At 36.9% G+C, this 17,346-nt stretch overlaps 1 protein-coding gene across 1 annotated transcript; it reads left to right on the top strand.

Moving 5' to 3' along the window:
• Positions 1-77: 77 nt before the first annotated feature.
• On the top strand, positions 78-16,265 carry NDC80 (NDC80 kinetochore complex component). The gene is made up of 17 exons (XM_063177747.1): positions 78-148; positions 1,792-2,015; positions 2,526-2,612; positions 3,368-3,491; positions 3,619-3,791; positions 4,979-5,081; positions 6,204-6,293; positions 7,551-7,644; positions 8,763-8,869; positions 9,685-9,829; positions 10,121-10,326; positions 11,513-11,665; positions 11,937-12,026; positions 12,831-12,923; positions 14,429-14,559; positions 14,933-15,035; positions 15,389-16,265. Exons 2-17 carry the CDS (start codon positions 1,915-1,917, stop codon positions 15,524-15,526), a joined length of 1,938 nt encoding a protein of 645 aa, XP_063033817.1. The 5' UTR covers positions 78-148; positions 1,792-1,914; the 3' UTR covers positions 15,527-16,265.
• Positions 16,266-17,346: the final 1,081 nt, after the last annotated feature.

Genomic DNA, 17,346 nt, shown 5'->3' with positions numbered 1-17,346 from the left:
GGCCACGTCCGGGCGGGCGGATTTGAAATTGCGAGGCGGCGGCGGCGGCAGCACTGACGGTAACGGCAGGGCGGGGAGCAGCGGCAGCAGCACCAGCACCAACACCCTCACGGCTTCACCCACTGGAACAAGTGTCCGTGCGGCGGCGGTGAGTCCCGGGCTGCGGGCTCGCCGCTGAGTCCCCTCGGTCGCCTTCGGTACGGTTTAGACGCGCTCTCACGGCGAGCGGGTGGAGCTGCGCCCAGCTTTGCCGCGCACTACGCTTTCTTGGTTTTTTCTTGCTGGCATGTTGGCTCTGGCAATCTGCTCTTAAATCTCTGCTCTTTCAGAGTCCTACCTTTTGTCAGCAGCAGTGTGGTCAGCAGGACCAGGGCAGTGACAGAGCCCTGTATGCGGCACTGGTGAGGCCGCACCTCCAGCGCTGCGGCCACTTCTGGGCCCGCAATTCATTGAGGGCCTGGAGCGTGTCCAGAGAAGGGCACCGGAGCTGGGGAAGGGTCTGGAGCACAAGTCTCGTAAGGAGCGGCTGTGGGAGCTGAGGGTGTGTAGCCTGGAGAAAAGGAGGCTCTGAGGAGTCTCATCACTCTGGAACTACCTGAGTGGTTCCAGAGAAAGCAGGCTGTAGCCAGGTGGGGGTCGGCCTCTTCTCCCAGGCAGTAAGTGAGAGGACACGGTGTCAAACTGCACCAGGCTTTGGTGGGACAATTGGAGGAATTCCTCCACAGAGAAGGCGATTATACACTGGAATAGACTGCTGTCGTGAATGAGTGTGTTAAGCTTGCTCAAACAACCACCACACCTGCCCAGCATGGTGGTGGAGTCAGTGTCCCTGGAGCTGTTTAAGGAAAGGCTGGATGTGGCACTTAGTGCCATGGCCTAGCTTACAAGGTGGTGTTTGGTCATAAGTTGGACTTGATGATCTTGCAGGTCTTTTCCAACCTAATTGATTCTGTTATTCTAGAAGCTAATTGCTTGCTATGATTGTGAAAATTCATTCTCTCTGTGGCTGGTCCCAGTTAAAGTAATGGAATAATGCAGATTCTTCCCCAGACACAGTGAGAAATGCTGCCCTATGAATTGAGCTTGAGCTAAATTTCTGTTGTGGTTTGTGAGCAGTGGAACTGGAAGCAAAATGAAGCAACAGTTTATATTAATGTGTTTTGGTAACATCTGTAGGAAGAGGGAGTTTTTATTAGTTATAATTCAGTCATTTAAGCCCATCCCACAAATAAAGTAGAAGCTCTGTAGAGGGCAGAAGCAGGCAATTTTTGTGACTTAATGTTTTGTGAGTTCTGTTTACTTCAAATTCCCCCTTAATGCCACAGTGGGGATAATGGTCTTAATATTCCAATTTGATTTATATTCTGCATGCATATTCTGAAGAGAGCCATAATATTATCTCAGAATAGGTTTTCCAGTTATTGTGCTATAATACTGGGAGATCAGTTGCAGAGGAATGGGTGGGCTCAGAACTAGAAGCTCAGGAGCTGATGTACAGCAAAGTGCTGTAAGCAGTACTTGTGTACTCATGGTAGTGTGGCCTTTTTCCCAGTGGACTGAAATGAAAAATTTCTCAAGCTCTTTTGCTTTTGGGACCTGTAGGTCTGAAATGACCAAATAAAAAGAAAGGCAAAACAGTAGGTTTGGAAGAAACACTAACACTTTTTATCAATAAAATGGTTGATTTAAAGGGCTGTGGCTGTGGCTGGTCTTAAATATTTGTGGAGTCTAACACAATTTTTTTTCTTTCTTCTTTTTTTTTTTTTTTTTTTTTTTTGGTCCAATGTACAGGTCTACTTGTTTATTCTGAGTCTTTGGAAAATCATTGTGGCATTTAGAAAAGAAAATACCCTTAGGTCCTGGATTTTCTGATACTGCTGGAATACTGAGGGATTGTGGTTTACAGCAGTCACAATGAGGCGAAGCTCAAGTACTGCTGGAAGCAGCAGTCGACAATCTATGATGGCACTGAGAGTGCAGGACACCAACAAGATGGGTCTTCAGACCCCTCAGATGTAAGTCTGGCTGGTCGTGTTGCTAAAAATAAGTATATAAAACTAATTCTGAAGAGATTTATCATAGTGTGTTTGAATGTGAGTAGCAACTGAGGGGAAAAAAATAAGACAGTGAGAAGAAAGCTCCCTACAACCAAGGGTGTTTGCACATGCGCTCCAGTTTTTCAAAAATACTTGCTTTAACCTTTCTGTGTACTTATGTCATGTTTCAAATAGTAACACTTTGTTACATGTTTCTGAGGAGATAGCTGGATGCATCAGTTAACCTTTCTAAGATGTTTGGGGGATGAAGGTGCTTAGGAATATATGAGTGTTTGTATCACTCTAGTATGAGCTATGTATGGTCTATGCTGGGGTCTATTCCTATGTCTATTCCTTTTAAATATTCCTTAAATATTGTAGATTTTATTTACAATCTTGTACTATAATAAAAGTACTATAGGAGCTACTTACTATAGCTCTTGTATGAATTGGTAGAAGTAGTCACTTGAATCTTTTTCTGCTCCTCAGGAAGGACAGAAGCACCTTTGGGAAGCTGAGCATGAGCAAACCTACATCTGGAGCTTCAGAAAGAAAAGTCAGCTGTTTTGGGAACAGGTATGGATAGCTTTTGTTGTCTGCACTGTGCATTAAAACAAAAATGGTCCTCTAATTTTGGTATTTTTCTTTCTTGACAGATTTTCACTATAGGGAATAATGGATCGGAGGCAAGCAGACCTTCAGGTCTGCCTTCCTCCAGTCCTTGATCACTAAACAATAATGCTGTGGAGCAGGAATTGCTTTGGGAGCTTTATTTTTTTTTTTTTCTTTTGGGAATGATGTGCACTGCAGACCTTAAGAGTATCTCAATACATTTTCTTGTTTAAGCAAGAATGACATCTGAAGCATACTCTGCATTAGTTTCCTCTCTCTAAGATACAAACTTTCCAAAACTCTATAATCTTTCTACTTAGCTCATGACTTTCTGTTATGGGTATCTTCTTGATAGTACCCCATTGTTGCAGGGGTTATTCCTTTTAAATATTCCTTAAATATTTTTAGAGTTTATTTACAGTCACCAACATTTTTTTTTTCATCTTTGGGGTATTTTTCTGCTCTCTAAAAGTTTATTTATTTCAATAAAATGAAGAAAGTATTTATCTAGGATGCAGTAATCTTTGTTGTACTTATGGCATTGTGACTTCCAGGTTGATGATGTTTTTCCAATGACCTTAAACAAAGAGAAAACTTCAAGTATCATTTTGTATAACAAATGCAAAGAAAACATAAAGCTAGCCATTATGACTTAAACATGAAGAGAGTTCTTCTTTCTATGTGTTGTGACAAGACCTGTATTTATTGTCTGTCCCTAGAGCGAGTGGGGCTGGAGGGTCACGCAGCAGCCAGTACGGTGTGTTTGGGACAGAAAAGATAAAGGATCCCAGGCCCCTTCATGACAAGACATTCATCCAACAATGTATCAAAAAGCTTTGTGAGGTAACATATTAACTTGTTCTGCATGTATGTTATGAGGTGTAAAATGTGCTAGTCAAAATGGTTATTTCCCTTGGTTTCAACTATAAATTTTATTTAGTGACTGGTATTCCGTGTTTCTTTTGCACAGTTCCTTGTTGAAAATGCTTATGCCCACAATGTTTCCATGAAATCACTACAATCTCCATCAGTTAAGGACTTTTTAAAGATCTTCACCTTTATCTACAAATTCCTCTGTCCTTCTTATGAACTGCCTGACTCAAAATTTGAAGAGGAAATTCCCAAAGTTTTTAAAGACCTTGGGTAAGATGATTATTGTTAGTCTCCTGGTCTGAATAGATATGCTATGGCTAGAAATTTAAAAGCTAAGAATTCTGCATTGATAGTTGGGGGGAATGGATAGGTTTATTTATTCAGATGAGACTAAAAGTGCAATGTTGTGATTGTTTTGTTTCACTTTTGTTTAACTCTAGGTTTACTCTCTGATTTTCAGCATCTGCTATACATTTTATATTTGAATTTACAGAACTATAAGCTCTGGGAATCTTGCTTTGTCATGTAAAATTTAATTGATTATTTGTATAGAACTTTGGAGGACAAGGCACAATTTTCTTTTACAGACCTTTCTGTTCATTTTGTTAGAATCTAGGAACTAAAATTTCCAGAATTTTGGATCAAGACAATTTAATTTTAGTTTAAACAAATTTAATTTAGTTTAAAATATGTTTTCTTGCAATTTTTCTCATTCTGCTTTCAAAGAAGAATGTGGAAATAACAAAATTACTGTTGAGGGGAGAAAAACACTAAGCAGCTGAGTGGTTTATTGCTGAATTTGTTCAGTGTTTGAAATCATTAATGCCCCAACACTGTCTTGGAAAGAAAATCCTCTGCCTCTTGATAACTGTGAATTTTCAGTCTCATTAAAAAAAAAAAGGGAATGTATACCCATGATGGTGTCAGAGTGCCAGGGCTCCTTAAATGTAGGTGCAAATCTTTTTTGTACACTTCTCAGCATTTTAATAAAGCTTTGTTTTAATCTATAACATTTGAAACTGCTGATATAGCTTAAAATGTTGAAAAGGATTACACTCTGCTGCACCAAGGGTGTAATTCTGGATAAAATGAATAATTCTGACAAGTCACTTGAAGTTTTGGGAGTTCAAGGAGCATCTGGATGACACTCTTGATCATATGGTTTAGTTGTAGGCAGTCCTATGAGGAGCAGGGAGTTGGATTTGTAGATCCTTACAGGTCCCTTTCAAGCCATGTTATTCTATGAGTTGCAAAATGAGAAAGCCATGATAATTGAATAAAATCGTACTGTAAGAACTCAACTAATTTCCTTTGAAGCACAGTAGAATTGAGTTTGCTCTTCCTTCTGTGCTTTCATCTACATGGAAAAACATGCTGCTTTGTTCTCAAAATGTGCTGGTTTGTTTTCATTACTGTCTGCCACAGCTATTAAAAATGTATCCTCTTTGGCCATACAGGTACCCCTTTGCTCTGTCAAAAAGCTCCATGTACACTGTGGGAGCACCACACACCTGGCCTCAGATTGTGGCAGCTTTGTGTTGGTTAATTGATTGTGTCAAGGTAATGTTTGTCTTAAGATAAATATTTTTACTTTCCAGGCTGGAATGTTAGTTTCAATACAGATTTAGTACATATTTTCAACAAATCTCTTTGTTTAACATATATGTAAACATATATGTTCTTAGCTGTCATCTGGGAGCTGACCCTTGGCCTAATGTTTTGGTAACTTTTAAAGTGAGCTTTTCATGTTATATTATGATAGGGTTTTTTCTTTACATGTATGCACTGGATAAATTAATGTATAAGAGGAGGTGACAAAATGCTGATCTGTACATACAATAAACGTGAGAAGTTAATGAGTATAATCACTGAATGGAATGTGTATCTCCAGTGCAAATGTTGTGACATCTGCCATTCTCTCCTAAATTTGAAATCTAAGGATGGAATTTTCAATTGAAATTATTCAAATGTCCTGTGATTCTGGTACAGAGTTGTCGCCCTGGTTTTTTAAGATTTTCTAAGCCTTCTGATGTTGACATTCTTGTAGTGAACTTTCCCACACACTTTCTGTAAATAACTCATTGTTTTTCATTCCTTTATGGAGGAGGAGAGAGTTGATGGACTGTTGGTTTGACCTGTGGCATTGCAGAGGTGTCACTGTCATCTTCCAATCCACTGTCACTCTTGTAAAACTATAAATAGTGGAGTCAGAGAATAAAACTTCCCTTTTTTTCCCTTCACTTGAAAGCGGTGGTGTGCTTGTGTTCTTTCGTGTCGGTCAGCGACGCAGAGTGGCAAGTTTTCAGTTTGAGTGGGGTGTTTTTTATTTAATTTTGGTTTTGTTTGGTTTGTTTGGGTTTTTTTAGTAGTCCTAACAGTTGTTGCTGCCAACTCAGGACTGAGCAAAATTTGGCATCTGTGACAGAAGTTGACCACTGCTGAATTGAGCACCCAGGAAAACCCAGTCCTTTTTGCTCAAAAGACACAAGACAATTTGGCAGTGTTGACTGTCTAGTTCATGCCTTTTTACCTGTGTGTTTAGTCAACTCAACACAGGTTCATTCCAACCTGCTTGCTGAAATCCTAATCCAGTGTTACTCTGCTTCTTTTCACGAAAACCAACATGGAAACTAATGGATGTCTTCATATTTGCTCTTTGTTGTGTGCACCTCTGTTTTTCAGCTGTACAATGCGATCAGGGAAAATGCACCATCGTTCGATGACAGACAGAGCTGGGGAGGAGAGACAGATGATGGAATTGTACATAATAAGGTACCATAAAAAGGAAATTAGTATCAGAATTGCTTAACTGGATTTTGCCATGTGCTGTAACAACACAATTTAATTACAGTTTAGATTGCTGGGTCATGTATTTATAGATTCTGTTCCCTTTTATATTCACAATGCTTTCTAGGAGGTAGAGTAGCATTGTATTAAAAACCTGATCAACTATTTCCTGAGCAGGTATGATGATCAGTCTATTGGTGTAGACAGGGTATTAAACAAAATATTCTCTTTATTTTATATTCACCTTATTCTACAAGTATATACTGTTCTCCTTTGTAGAGAAAGGGCATCATTATGCTGTTTATTGTTTAAGTAGTTTCTGATATATTTTCCTTTAGCACTCAAGACTTCTGAGGTTAACTGCAGTGCAGTGTAAAGAAAGTGACTTAATTCTAAATATAGTAACTTGTGCCAATTTACTATATAAAAATTGGTTGTAAAGTTTTATTTCTGAGCCACAAAATAGGGTGGCAGTATAATTCAAGCTCTTAATCCAACAGCTTGCTTTCTTTTTAATTTATCATGGATTATTAGTACTACTCAGATTTAACTGAGTGTTAAATCACAGCAGGTGTTTGGAGAGGGTTGCATTATAAGCTAAAACATTTAATTAGAAATTGCAAAAATCAAGTAAAATCATAATTTTGGACTAAGGTTACAACATGATGGTTGGCAAGTAACAATGCTTTTAAACTAAATACATTCTTCTACATTGGCACTTAGGCATATATATATAGATACAAAATTCACAATACTGGTGTAATTGCTTCTGAAGCATCTGTGACTTAGTGTCTAGCAAACTCTTTTTGGGTAACCTTTCTTTAATTCTAGATAAGAGTACTTTGAGTCTGCAGATCTGAATTTTAATGATCATATTTATAGAAAAGGTCTGTTAAACAGACCTGCAGTTTCCATAAACTAGCCTGAGAGAATCATATGCATCAAGACGAACAATTCTTAAATATTCTACCTACAATCTTATTTAATATCTTTGTTAAAAATACATTATTTCCAGACCTTTCTTAGTGTGAATTATAGTTGTCTCCTTCTGCCTGAATATATAATCTGTTGACATTCTATGTTCAAAGGGAGGAAAAAAGTTTAATTTTACAAAAGTACAATCGAAGCTTTAAAGATATTTTTGGTGTCTGTTTAATTCCACTGATTGAGTAGCTTTAGACTATTCAGATATTTTACAGGTCTTGGAATTGTTGAAATGAAAGATTTTTAAATTGTTTTCAGCTTTTCATGGACTACTGTGTGAAGTGCTATGATCTTTTCATGAAAGGGAGAGATACCTTTGAAGAGTTGGATGCTGAAGTGCAGTCAAAATTAAGTAAGTTTTCAAATTTTAAGTATTCAATTGTGTTACTGGTTTCTTTTCTCCTATCATCAGTTTGTTCAGTTTATGAGTGAAAGTGATCTAAGAGAGTCTGAAACACCTAAGTATGTTTCAGTTACTTCAACTTAATGCTCTCTTTTTTGTGTATTTTTAGCAGTATGGATGGATAGGTCGTGATCTGCTATCAGCTGTAGCTGTGTCACCTGATTTTTTTAATGTCTTTGTCACAGAAAACCAGTAAACCAGATTCTTCAGATGTGAACTCCATCTATGCAGATGGCTCTTGTTTCTGTCTGGAAAAGTTAATAATTAAAAAAAAGAAAAATATTTTCAGAGGATGCACAGCTGACAAGAAAGTTCAACTTTTGAAAGATCTGAAAGCAGTCTGCAAGAGTTCCAAACTCTATTGTGAGGGTTCTGTATGTGATTCAGCATGCACCTGTGTTTGTCTTCAGGGAGGTAGAAAATTACTAGGTTTTTTTGACTCACTCATTTCACCACCTGCAGAAATACAAACACGATGTGAGAAAAGGAAGAAAAACATTTCTTACTTTCTTTGCTCTCCTATGAGAAGCCAGACTAAGGGCCCTTTGTTTGCAAACCAGAGCCATCAGTTGGAGAGGAAACAAGATACCACAATGTTACCAGATATTGGGAAAAATAATCATCCCATTTTTTGGCAAAGCCAAGTTAGGGAAAAGATGCCTCAAGAAGCAAGGAAGTATATGGATAAGAAAGAGGTTGTTAAGCAAGTTTGATTTGTTCTAGCTTCACAAGGTGGTCCTGACTTGTAAACTCTCCTGTGGTGTGGGCTGTATGAGAGTTTGGAAACCCTTACCTCTTGGGAGTGACTTTGACATGAGAACTCTTTCTGACGTGAGGACTGAGAAACCCATTTCTCTTCTTGTTTGTTCTGGGGTTTTTGCCCAGTTACATTTTAATTAAAGGTTTTTCTGGTAAGTTTCTTGGTTGTTTTTAGTTATTTTTTTAGTGTAAAATAATTATCCAGATAATGGATATTTACTGTGCTGAAGCTCAAGTTCAGATACTCAAAATAGGTGGTGATATTGAGATAAATTTGTAACTCCACTCTCTCTTCTGCTCTCCCACAGAGGATTTATTTAATGTAGATCCATTCCAGATGGAAAGTTTAGAAGCTGAGAACAAAAGACTTCAAGAAGAGATTGCAAGACTAGAAAAAGAAAAGGAAAGTGAGCCGGTTAGTAAATTGTGTCTGTTTTTATGGTGGAGTTGAATTTTATAATATCGACCATTTCTGAATGAAGATACTTATGATACATAACAAATGGAAAAATTTCAGTGCTTTGAGATTTTAATTAGGCCAGAATTTTACAGACTCTATACTATTAGAGAACAAGGCTTTTTTCTGTGGAATCTTCAGTAACTATTTGTTTGATAATGTGCAGGTATTTACAGGTAATAAGGTCTTATATTGACTGAAATATCAATAAAATACTTGAACCAAATTTTTTAATATAAATTTCAACATTATTTTTTTCAAGTGTGTTGGTATTCAAATATGAGGCATGGGATTCAGTGGTAACAAATATATTTTATGGAAAATACTTTGCTTGAAAAGCTGGATTCTGCTTTTAATACATCCTGAGTTTAAAAATGGGTTAGTGGCTGTGCAGGTGGCAAATTGAAATTCCTGCCAACTGTGCAAAATGTGCTGAGTTTATTCCTGGCTTTCTATGCCCCTGTTTCATCTGCCCTCCATGTACTATTAGAGTTAAGTTGTGGACTACCTGTAGTAAGAATTGTCTAAAGCACTGTCTGATGCAAATGAGAGACATAATGCTGAAATGCAAGAATCTTTTCAGCCTTCTTTGCTGTTATTTTAAAGGTGTCTTGACTGGACTTAGCTGTCACAGGGATAAAAAATTATTAAAGTTCTTTAGTTTTATATTTGTGCTATTGATATTGATCAATTACTCTACTGTCTTATCTGGAAAGTGAAGTCATTATTTTATATTTATCTAAGAGTGGTTGTTCTTTTCACCCATTTCCTAGGATCGTAGAGTAACGCTACGAAATGTGAAATCGTCTCTTCAAGCAGACGTACAGAAATACCAGGCTTATTTGGCTAATATGAAATCTCATATATCCATCCTTGATCAAAACCTGGAAAGTGTTAATGATGAAGTTGAGACAGCAGGTAAGGAGGACTTGATCACAGTCAGGACAGTGAAGCTAGAAATAGTCTTCAAATAATTGTAGTTCTTAGCTTGAGAGCAGAGCAAGGTACTTGGAGTAGCATGATGCTACAAATAAACTTTCCAGAATGGATTGCTAATAAAAATGTTTTGTCTAATAGTTCTCTGTACATTGGAGTAATGAAATGGTAATGTTATGTAATAACTGTCATTTACTCATACAATACAGAGGTGAGGCTTATGTATATAGGCTGGTATTTTATGTCCATTTCACAAATGTTTTATATACTTAGGAGTAGAAGTAGAAGCCATGAAGCAGGAGAATGCCCGGCTCCAGCACATCTTAGATAACCAGAAGTACTCAGCTGCGGACATTGAGAGAATAAATCACGAGAGAAATGAGCTGCAGCAAACCATTAACAAGCTGAATAAGGAGCTGCAAGCAGAACGAGATCAGATGTGGAATGAAGAGATAAAATATGCTAGGAATAGAGACGCGGTATGTGAAAACCCCACAACACTCAGACGTGGCTGCCAGTTTTCATCATGCAAGCTTAAAATTGGAGTCTTGATAACTTCTTTCCTAAATAATCTAACACCACCATACGTGTATCTAACCAGGCAAAACTGACAAGAATGGTCTCTGTTTACAGTATCTCTGAAAAATGTTGCGCTTTTTTCCCTTTTTCTGTTTTGCACTTAATGGAAATGTACTTTTTTCCTGCATCGTAAGAGATGTGTCTAGAATATGAAGCATGGTAAGCTGTCACTGCTGTAGCATTAAGAGCTTTGATAACATTAGCATGCCATTGCTTTGATAACACAAGAAATTACAGCCTAATGTTAATATTTCAGAGCAAGGAAGTAAGGCAAAACTCGTGAATTTGAATCAATAGCTTTGCATGCATTTAGGGCCTGATTAGTTCTTTGTGTAGCAGTTGTAACATCTTTCAAGGGCCAAGTTCAATCCCTTCAAACAGAATGAAAAGATATAGTCCTGTAAGTGATGGGATTTAAAAGCTTCTGCTTTGCCAACTAGAGAACTAAAGAAAAAATTTCAAATATGTTTGGTAGGGTCACCCTTTATCAAGCACTTTTATCAACTTAAATCCTCAGGTGCAAGTATGAAGCATATAAAACTGGAAAAAAAATCCCTGGGTTCTTTAATGTTTGCATTTAATTAATTAGATTAATTAGAAATTAAAGCATTTAATAAGCGTTGTTTAAAGGCATGCTCAAGTTAGTTTGTTGTTAGGATGTGTGGCTGTGTAGCATTTCCTGTCAAAACTAACGAGAGAAGGCATATTGACCTTATAACTGATCATTTGTTTAGTATTATTTTCCAGCACGTTTTTAGTTCCCTATCAGCTAATTCTCAGAAACTTGAGGCAGGAAAAATTATGGGAGATGAATATGGAAAACCACAGGTGAAACCATTCAGTGTTCTCAGCCATAGACACTAAGAAACCTCAGTGTGCAAACTCTGAAAGAATCAGAAAACAGTACCTAATGCAGCAAACTGCTGTACTGGCATTGCATACAGCTCTTGAATACTGTGGGGTAGCAAGGAATTATGGCTATAGAGAGCAACTCAGGAACTTGTTTAAAGTACTATATGAATACTTCTTGCACAGCTTTTCACTTGTATCTCTTCTATGATTTGTGCCCTTTTCTCCTCTGAGCAGATTGAAATGCAGCTGGCAGAGTATCATAAACTGGCTCGAAAGCTGAAATTAATTCCAGTAAGTGCTGAGAATTCCAAAGGCCACGACTTTAGGATTCAGTTTAATCCTGATTCAGGACTGAATTGCCTAGTCAAGTACAGAACTCAGATCAAGGTAAGTAGAATCAACACTGAAGGCTTTAGATACCACTCACAAAAAAAATGTGTTTCTTTGGGAATGCTGGGAAGGCCTCTCAATCTCACAATGAAATGTCATTGAAAAGCTTGTGTGATGAGTCACCATAATGACATTGTAGTATGTGAAAGAGATTTGGTATTGGAGAATACAGTAGCCTAAAAGAATAAAAGGGAAAGATGTACTGGGGTGCATCTTGGTTCAAATTAGCAAATTGCATTTGTTCGATCTTCTTGTATGCGTATTACAGGCTCCCCTCATGGAGATCATCAACGAGACTGAGGAAGAAATTAGTAAAGCCACTCAACGGAAAATTACTCTGGAAGATACTTTGGAACAGGTGAGTTAGTTAATGAAGATTAACACTAAGATACCAACCAATCCTAAAACCTTATCTGCCTCTTTCATTCAACTTTTTGCATAGTTTAAGTGTGATGTGTTGGGTTGGTTTCTTGAATTAGTTGGGGTTTTTCTGAGGACAAGTAGAGGGGGAGAAACTGTGAGAAAACTGCTTTTATTGTAATGGAACCTGAAAGTTTTTCTAATAACTGAGGTCTTTGTTGGTTGAAATATCGTGTATTCCCTGAATTAAAGTTTATGTAGCTTACATATACTTGACCATAACCATTGGAAGTATTTGTTTCTAATAAGTTGCCCATTCCAGTTGATTGTGTGGCTTACCATCACCGACAAATTGTCATCAGGAAGATTTTTAGTGCTATTGGATTTGGGACAGATTGAAAGAAGGAGAATTTTATTTCCTCGTTCTTCTACCTTCTACCTGAGCATGGTGTTATGTGGTATGGAATGTCCTCTTGGCCAGCTGGCCTTGCTATGCACCTTCCCAGCCTCTTGCCTGTCCCTGCCCTACTCAGTGAGGGGCCCTGGGAAGCATAGAAAGCCTTGGAATGCTGTGCTAGCACTATTCAGCAGTAGCCAAAACTTTGGTGTGTTACCAACACTGTTTTAGCCCCTTATCCAAAACAAAGCATAACATAGGCTGCTATGAAGAAAGATAATGCCATCCCAGCCTAGCCTAGTTTAATTGTTTAACCTGTTTAACCAGGTGTGGTTTGTGATGGCATGGATTTATATGTTGGAATTCTTTTTGAACCATACTTCCTTGGTTATGTTTTCATCCTAGGTGAATGTAATGCTAGAGGACAAGAAACGCAGTGTGAAAATGCTGACAGAAGAAGCTGAAAATCTGGATGATCTTTACCAGCAGAAGCTTAAGGTAGAACTTCTTACACCTTGATGACAACTTATCCTTAATGATACCCTTATCCTTAATTTTTGTATTTATCGATAAATTTTTGGGTTACGTTTTTGTTTGGGCTTCTGCCTTTGCCTTCTTCCTTCCCTCTTAGAGGACTTTTTCATTCTTTTCAGAAAAGTGATTTGACTGCCACCTTAACTGAATCAATTTTCACTTTCTTGTAAGAGAATCTGGCATCATACTGTAGCAGATCCTGTAAATCATAAATTCCTGCATCCAGTAATAAAAGCAGCAACAATCATCTGACCTCAGGATGTCTCCGGGCATGTGCTTGAAGGAAATTTTAGGATTATCAGAACCTGTCTTGTCTAATCAATTTGTATATAATAAATACATTTACAGTTTTTAGTAAACATGTTTAATCAGCTTCTGTAAAAACTAAGGAAAACATTGACCAAAAGCATGTTAAATTGTTTTAATGATCTCAGACTGTTACTTCCTTTAGCTTCCTTTGCCAGCACGGGAGCAGTCCCTATTCTTTTCCCCACTTGCAGTTCAACAACAAAACATAACCCTCTCTGTTAACAACCGAGTGGCTATTTTGGTACCTCCCAATTTCTCTGACAACACTGCTTTAGTGGGGCCGTGGTGCCCTGCAGAAAAATGTTCTTTGAACTACGCCAATGTTTACCATATATGCTCCTGTAAATCCAAACTCCTGTGCTATAGCCATGAAACAGGGCTATTTCACTGCTAATACCTGCTGAGGCAGGTGTATATATAGGTATATAAAGGCAATTAATTTAGTTTATATTTTTTAAAACCACATGACATTTAGCTTTTGATCTGTGCTCTTGCATATACTTTTCTCTAAAGTTAAGCTCATAAAATACACACTTGCCACCAGACACTTAGTCATGTAATTCCTCTCCTAATTTTTAAAATGCTGTTTGTAAGTCTTAAGTATTAAAATTATTTTTGAAGGATGATGTTTTAGTAATTACCAAAATTGCATGTTGAGTTGATGTCAGAATTTTGTTTGGTTTTGTGGACTGTATAGCATCAACAGTGTCATTCTCCTAGAAGAGATGATCATTTGGAATAGTACTCTCTTTCAGACAAAAAAGAAAAGCTATTTTCTTACTCAAGTGTGGTTGTATTTTTTAACCTAGAAACAGTTGTTCATGATGTGCCATTTCTAAGCTATTTAGACTATCTAAACAACACTTTTTGAGCTTTAACTCTGAAGGGAAAGTAGCTGCAACACAGGCCTTTAAGTGTGGTTAAAGGAATAAAGAGATGGTTAGGCTTATTCTGGGATGGGGATGATACAGAAAACAGCTGAAACTTTAGGTTTGGGAGGGATATCCTTGGGGTTTTTTTCAGTTCTGAACTTGGAACTATTTGCGTGAATTTTGGATTCAAGTATTAGGATATAACCAGGTAAGTAGAAAGGAAAAAGATCCAAATTATACCTGAGAGAGGCCTTTTTTTTTTTTTTTTCTCCTTCCTTATGACAACAGGAGATAGAAGAAGAAGACAAGAAATGTGCAAATGAACTGGAATCGTTAAAGAAGCATAAACAGTTACTTGAGAGTGGTGTCTATGATGGGCTCAGTGAAGCTACAAATGAATTGCATGATCACCAAAGACAGTAAGGCTCCTAACTTCCATGTCTGCCTTGCTTATTTTGGTTTTTAAGGATAAAGATATTTTCTTGAATGTAACAAAGTTGTTTCAGCAGGTATCCATCTCAGCGTGTTGATTTCACAAGTTAACAACTGAAAGATGTTTCTCCTCAACAGTCTTTTGCTAAAATATTTGTCTGCTGTATCAGAACTCCTGTTTTCCGCATAAGGGTTTTTCTTTAAGTTGAGCATTAATATATTGTAACTTGGTTCAAATTAATACTAATGGAAAAAAAAGTATGGCTAAACGTGATGATAAATCAGACTTGAAGTGATTGTTTTAAATGTCAGGAATTCTCTAATTATGGACACGACCATCTGAGTATCTTTACCTTTTAGATATCAAGTCGTTTTGCAAACAACAACAGAAGAGAAGCGAAAAATTGATGCGAACTTGAGTCGTCTTGTAGAAACAGTTGCTACTCATATAGAATCTATAGTGGTAAGCTAAAATTTGATATTCAGAATTAAATCTCTCTAGAGATATTTGCAGTTAAACACTTGGAAATTAGAGCTTACTCTTTCTAAGGAAGTATCAGTTATTTAGCTGCTACTAAGTCTGCGGATTCTAGTTAAATTTTCTGACAAAACCTTTGGTGTAAATAATCAGAATTGATTGTTAAGTTTCAGGAGTAACATCCTGTCAGGTTAAACCTGCTTCTGAGAGATGTCTTTCAGGAAAGTGTTTAACTGAAATCAGTTAACCTGTGCAATGACTGCTTAAAATGCTTTAGCAGAATCAGTAAAATACAGACCATGACAGAGCTAATAAAGCTTTCTGTACCTCTTTTCTAGAAATACCTTAATGAACAGAATGCAAGAATATACAGAGACGATGAAGAATTCATGCCTGAAGATCTATTGTCAAACTTGACCAGCATCCTAGACAGTTATAAAAAGAAGGCTGAAAGTGTCCAATCACTAGAAGGATGAAGATAAAAATGTTGCATTTCTGAAGCTCTCGTATGGGGCCTTCTAAAGGGATGGGTACTTACCTGTGTTTAGCACTGAAACTGATTTTAAGTGGAAGAAAGTAATTCTTTGTTTTGTTGACACAAATACATTTAAGAATTAAACAATATATTTGCATTTTCTTAAATGCTTTGCTCAGACTTTGTACTTTCAATAGCATATCTATGCGTTTAGGGCACACGCATCACAGACAGTTCACATCCTTCCCCAAGCCTTATTTTACTAGCAAGACTAAATGTAAATGTCTGTCTCCTGCTTGTTCAGTTACCTATGAAACTGCACAGAGACACCTCTTACATGAGTAAAAAATCAAAACCTCTCTTGATAAGATTAGTCCTTGTATAGTAGTCTTGTAAATAATCTAGAAAAAGAAACACAGTAGTTTGAAAACCAAGCTTTGTCTTTAGCTGCTCATACTCCCAGATGAAACTTCACTGAACTTCTTGAATATATATACCAGAGAAAGCTCTAAATAGGACATCATATGAATTCTGGCTGTATATCTAATCACTTGTAGGTTTGGTGCATGTTAGATACATCAAAATGGTCTAAAATATCTGTATTCTTCTTGTTAGGCCGGTTGGACAGATTTTGATGTTTCCTCAGGATAGTAACAGTAAAATTAATGTATGGGCAGCTCTGGTCCAAATACTTTAAAGAAAGTGGATCAATGCTATGTGAAAGTAGTATGTTTTTATCTGTTCTGTGTATAATTTTGTGTTAATAAATAATAAGTAAATATTTTGTGTTAATAAATAAATAAAACCCAGCATTCATATCTTGGATAGTTTATGATGGTATGTCCTATTAAAAGCATTGAAGTATTTGAGTTGTTTTTATCAGTCAAACATTCAAATATACAAAGATAAAAACAATTTTGCAGTTGTTTAAAGGCATTTAGCAGCTGATAAATAAAGAAAACTGCTCCTTAATTCTACAATATTTGAATGCAACATGAATCCCTAGGATATATAACAAAACTTGAGTTAGACCATCTAAACACAGACTGAATTGTCTCATTCTAGGCTATTTTTGCAGAATGAGTTTAAAACTCAGTTGTTCTTAACATAATGTGTGAATCTTCTGGCCCTGGTAAGAGTATTTTGTTTCAGATATGATAATGATGACATTATTTAAGCTTCTAATTTTCTGTTCCTTTTTTATACTCCAGAATTCTAATTTAACAGCTAGAAAAGTCTTCTGATAGCTGGGAAGTTTTTATGCTTTCTTTTGTTGTCCTCTTTTCTCTTATCTTTACAGACTTACTTTTTGTTTCTGTAACAAACTACTTTTTACTACATCCCAGTTCCTTCTCTTTAGAAGTTTTTTCCTTTTGTGATCTCTTTAACATTTTTGTTATCTAAAGCAAGGTAGCAATCTAATGGAGCAAAACTATGAGCTTTTGATGAGAGCCACGTTCCTTTAAACCATGTGCTTATTTAGGGGCTATGCTCTCTCTTGACTCCCCCATACCTGTTTATCTCTGCATCTATAACTGACCTTGTGATTTTAGCATCTGTAGGTTCCTTGCCATGTGCAGTAGTCAGTTCATTAAATGAGAGCAAAATAAATGGCATTTCCAAGGGCTTTATATTAACCCTAATGAACATGGGTCAAAATCCAAATCATGATGCCTTTGCTTAACGCACTGGCCAACGTAATATTCTGAAATTAAAGTAGTCCAAATAATTTCTAAAAATAATTGTTAGTAACATTGGCAATGTGTTTTTGTTATTGGTCTGTCAGTTAACCTAAACTGTCTTTAGAACTACGTCAAATTT

This window comes from Melospiza melodia, chromosome 1 (assembly GCF_035770615.1).
Source record: "Melospiza melodia melodia isolate bMelMel2 chromosome 1, bMelMel2.pri, whole genome shotgun sequence".
Taxonomy (NCBI): Eukaryota; Metazoa; Chordata; class Aves; order Passeriformes; family Passerellidae; genus Melospiza; species Melospiza melodia.
Note: the sequence above shows the minus strand (reverse complement) of the source record. Positions and strands in the feature narration are given on the sequence as shown.

Excerpts from the sequence above, each read along its gene's own strand:
- NDC80 (XM_063177747.1), top strand. The coding sequence starts at position 1,915 with ATGAGGCGAAGCTCAAGTACTGCTGGAAGCAGCAGTCGACAATCTATG. Across the intron at positions 5,082-6,203 it reads GGTTAATTGATTGTGTCAAG|CTGTACAATGCGATCAGGGA; the intron begins GTAATGTTTGTC and ends TCTGTTTTTCAG. Across the intron at positions 9,830-10,120 it reads TGATGAAGTTGAGACAGCAG|GAGTAGAAGTAGAAGCCATG; the intron begins GTAAGGAGGACT and ends TTATATACTTAG.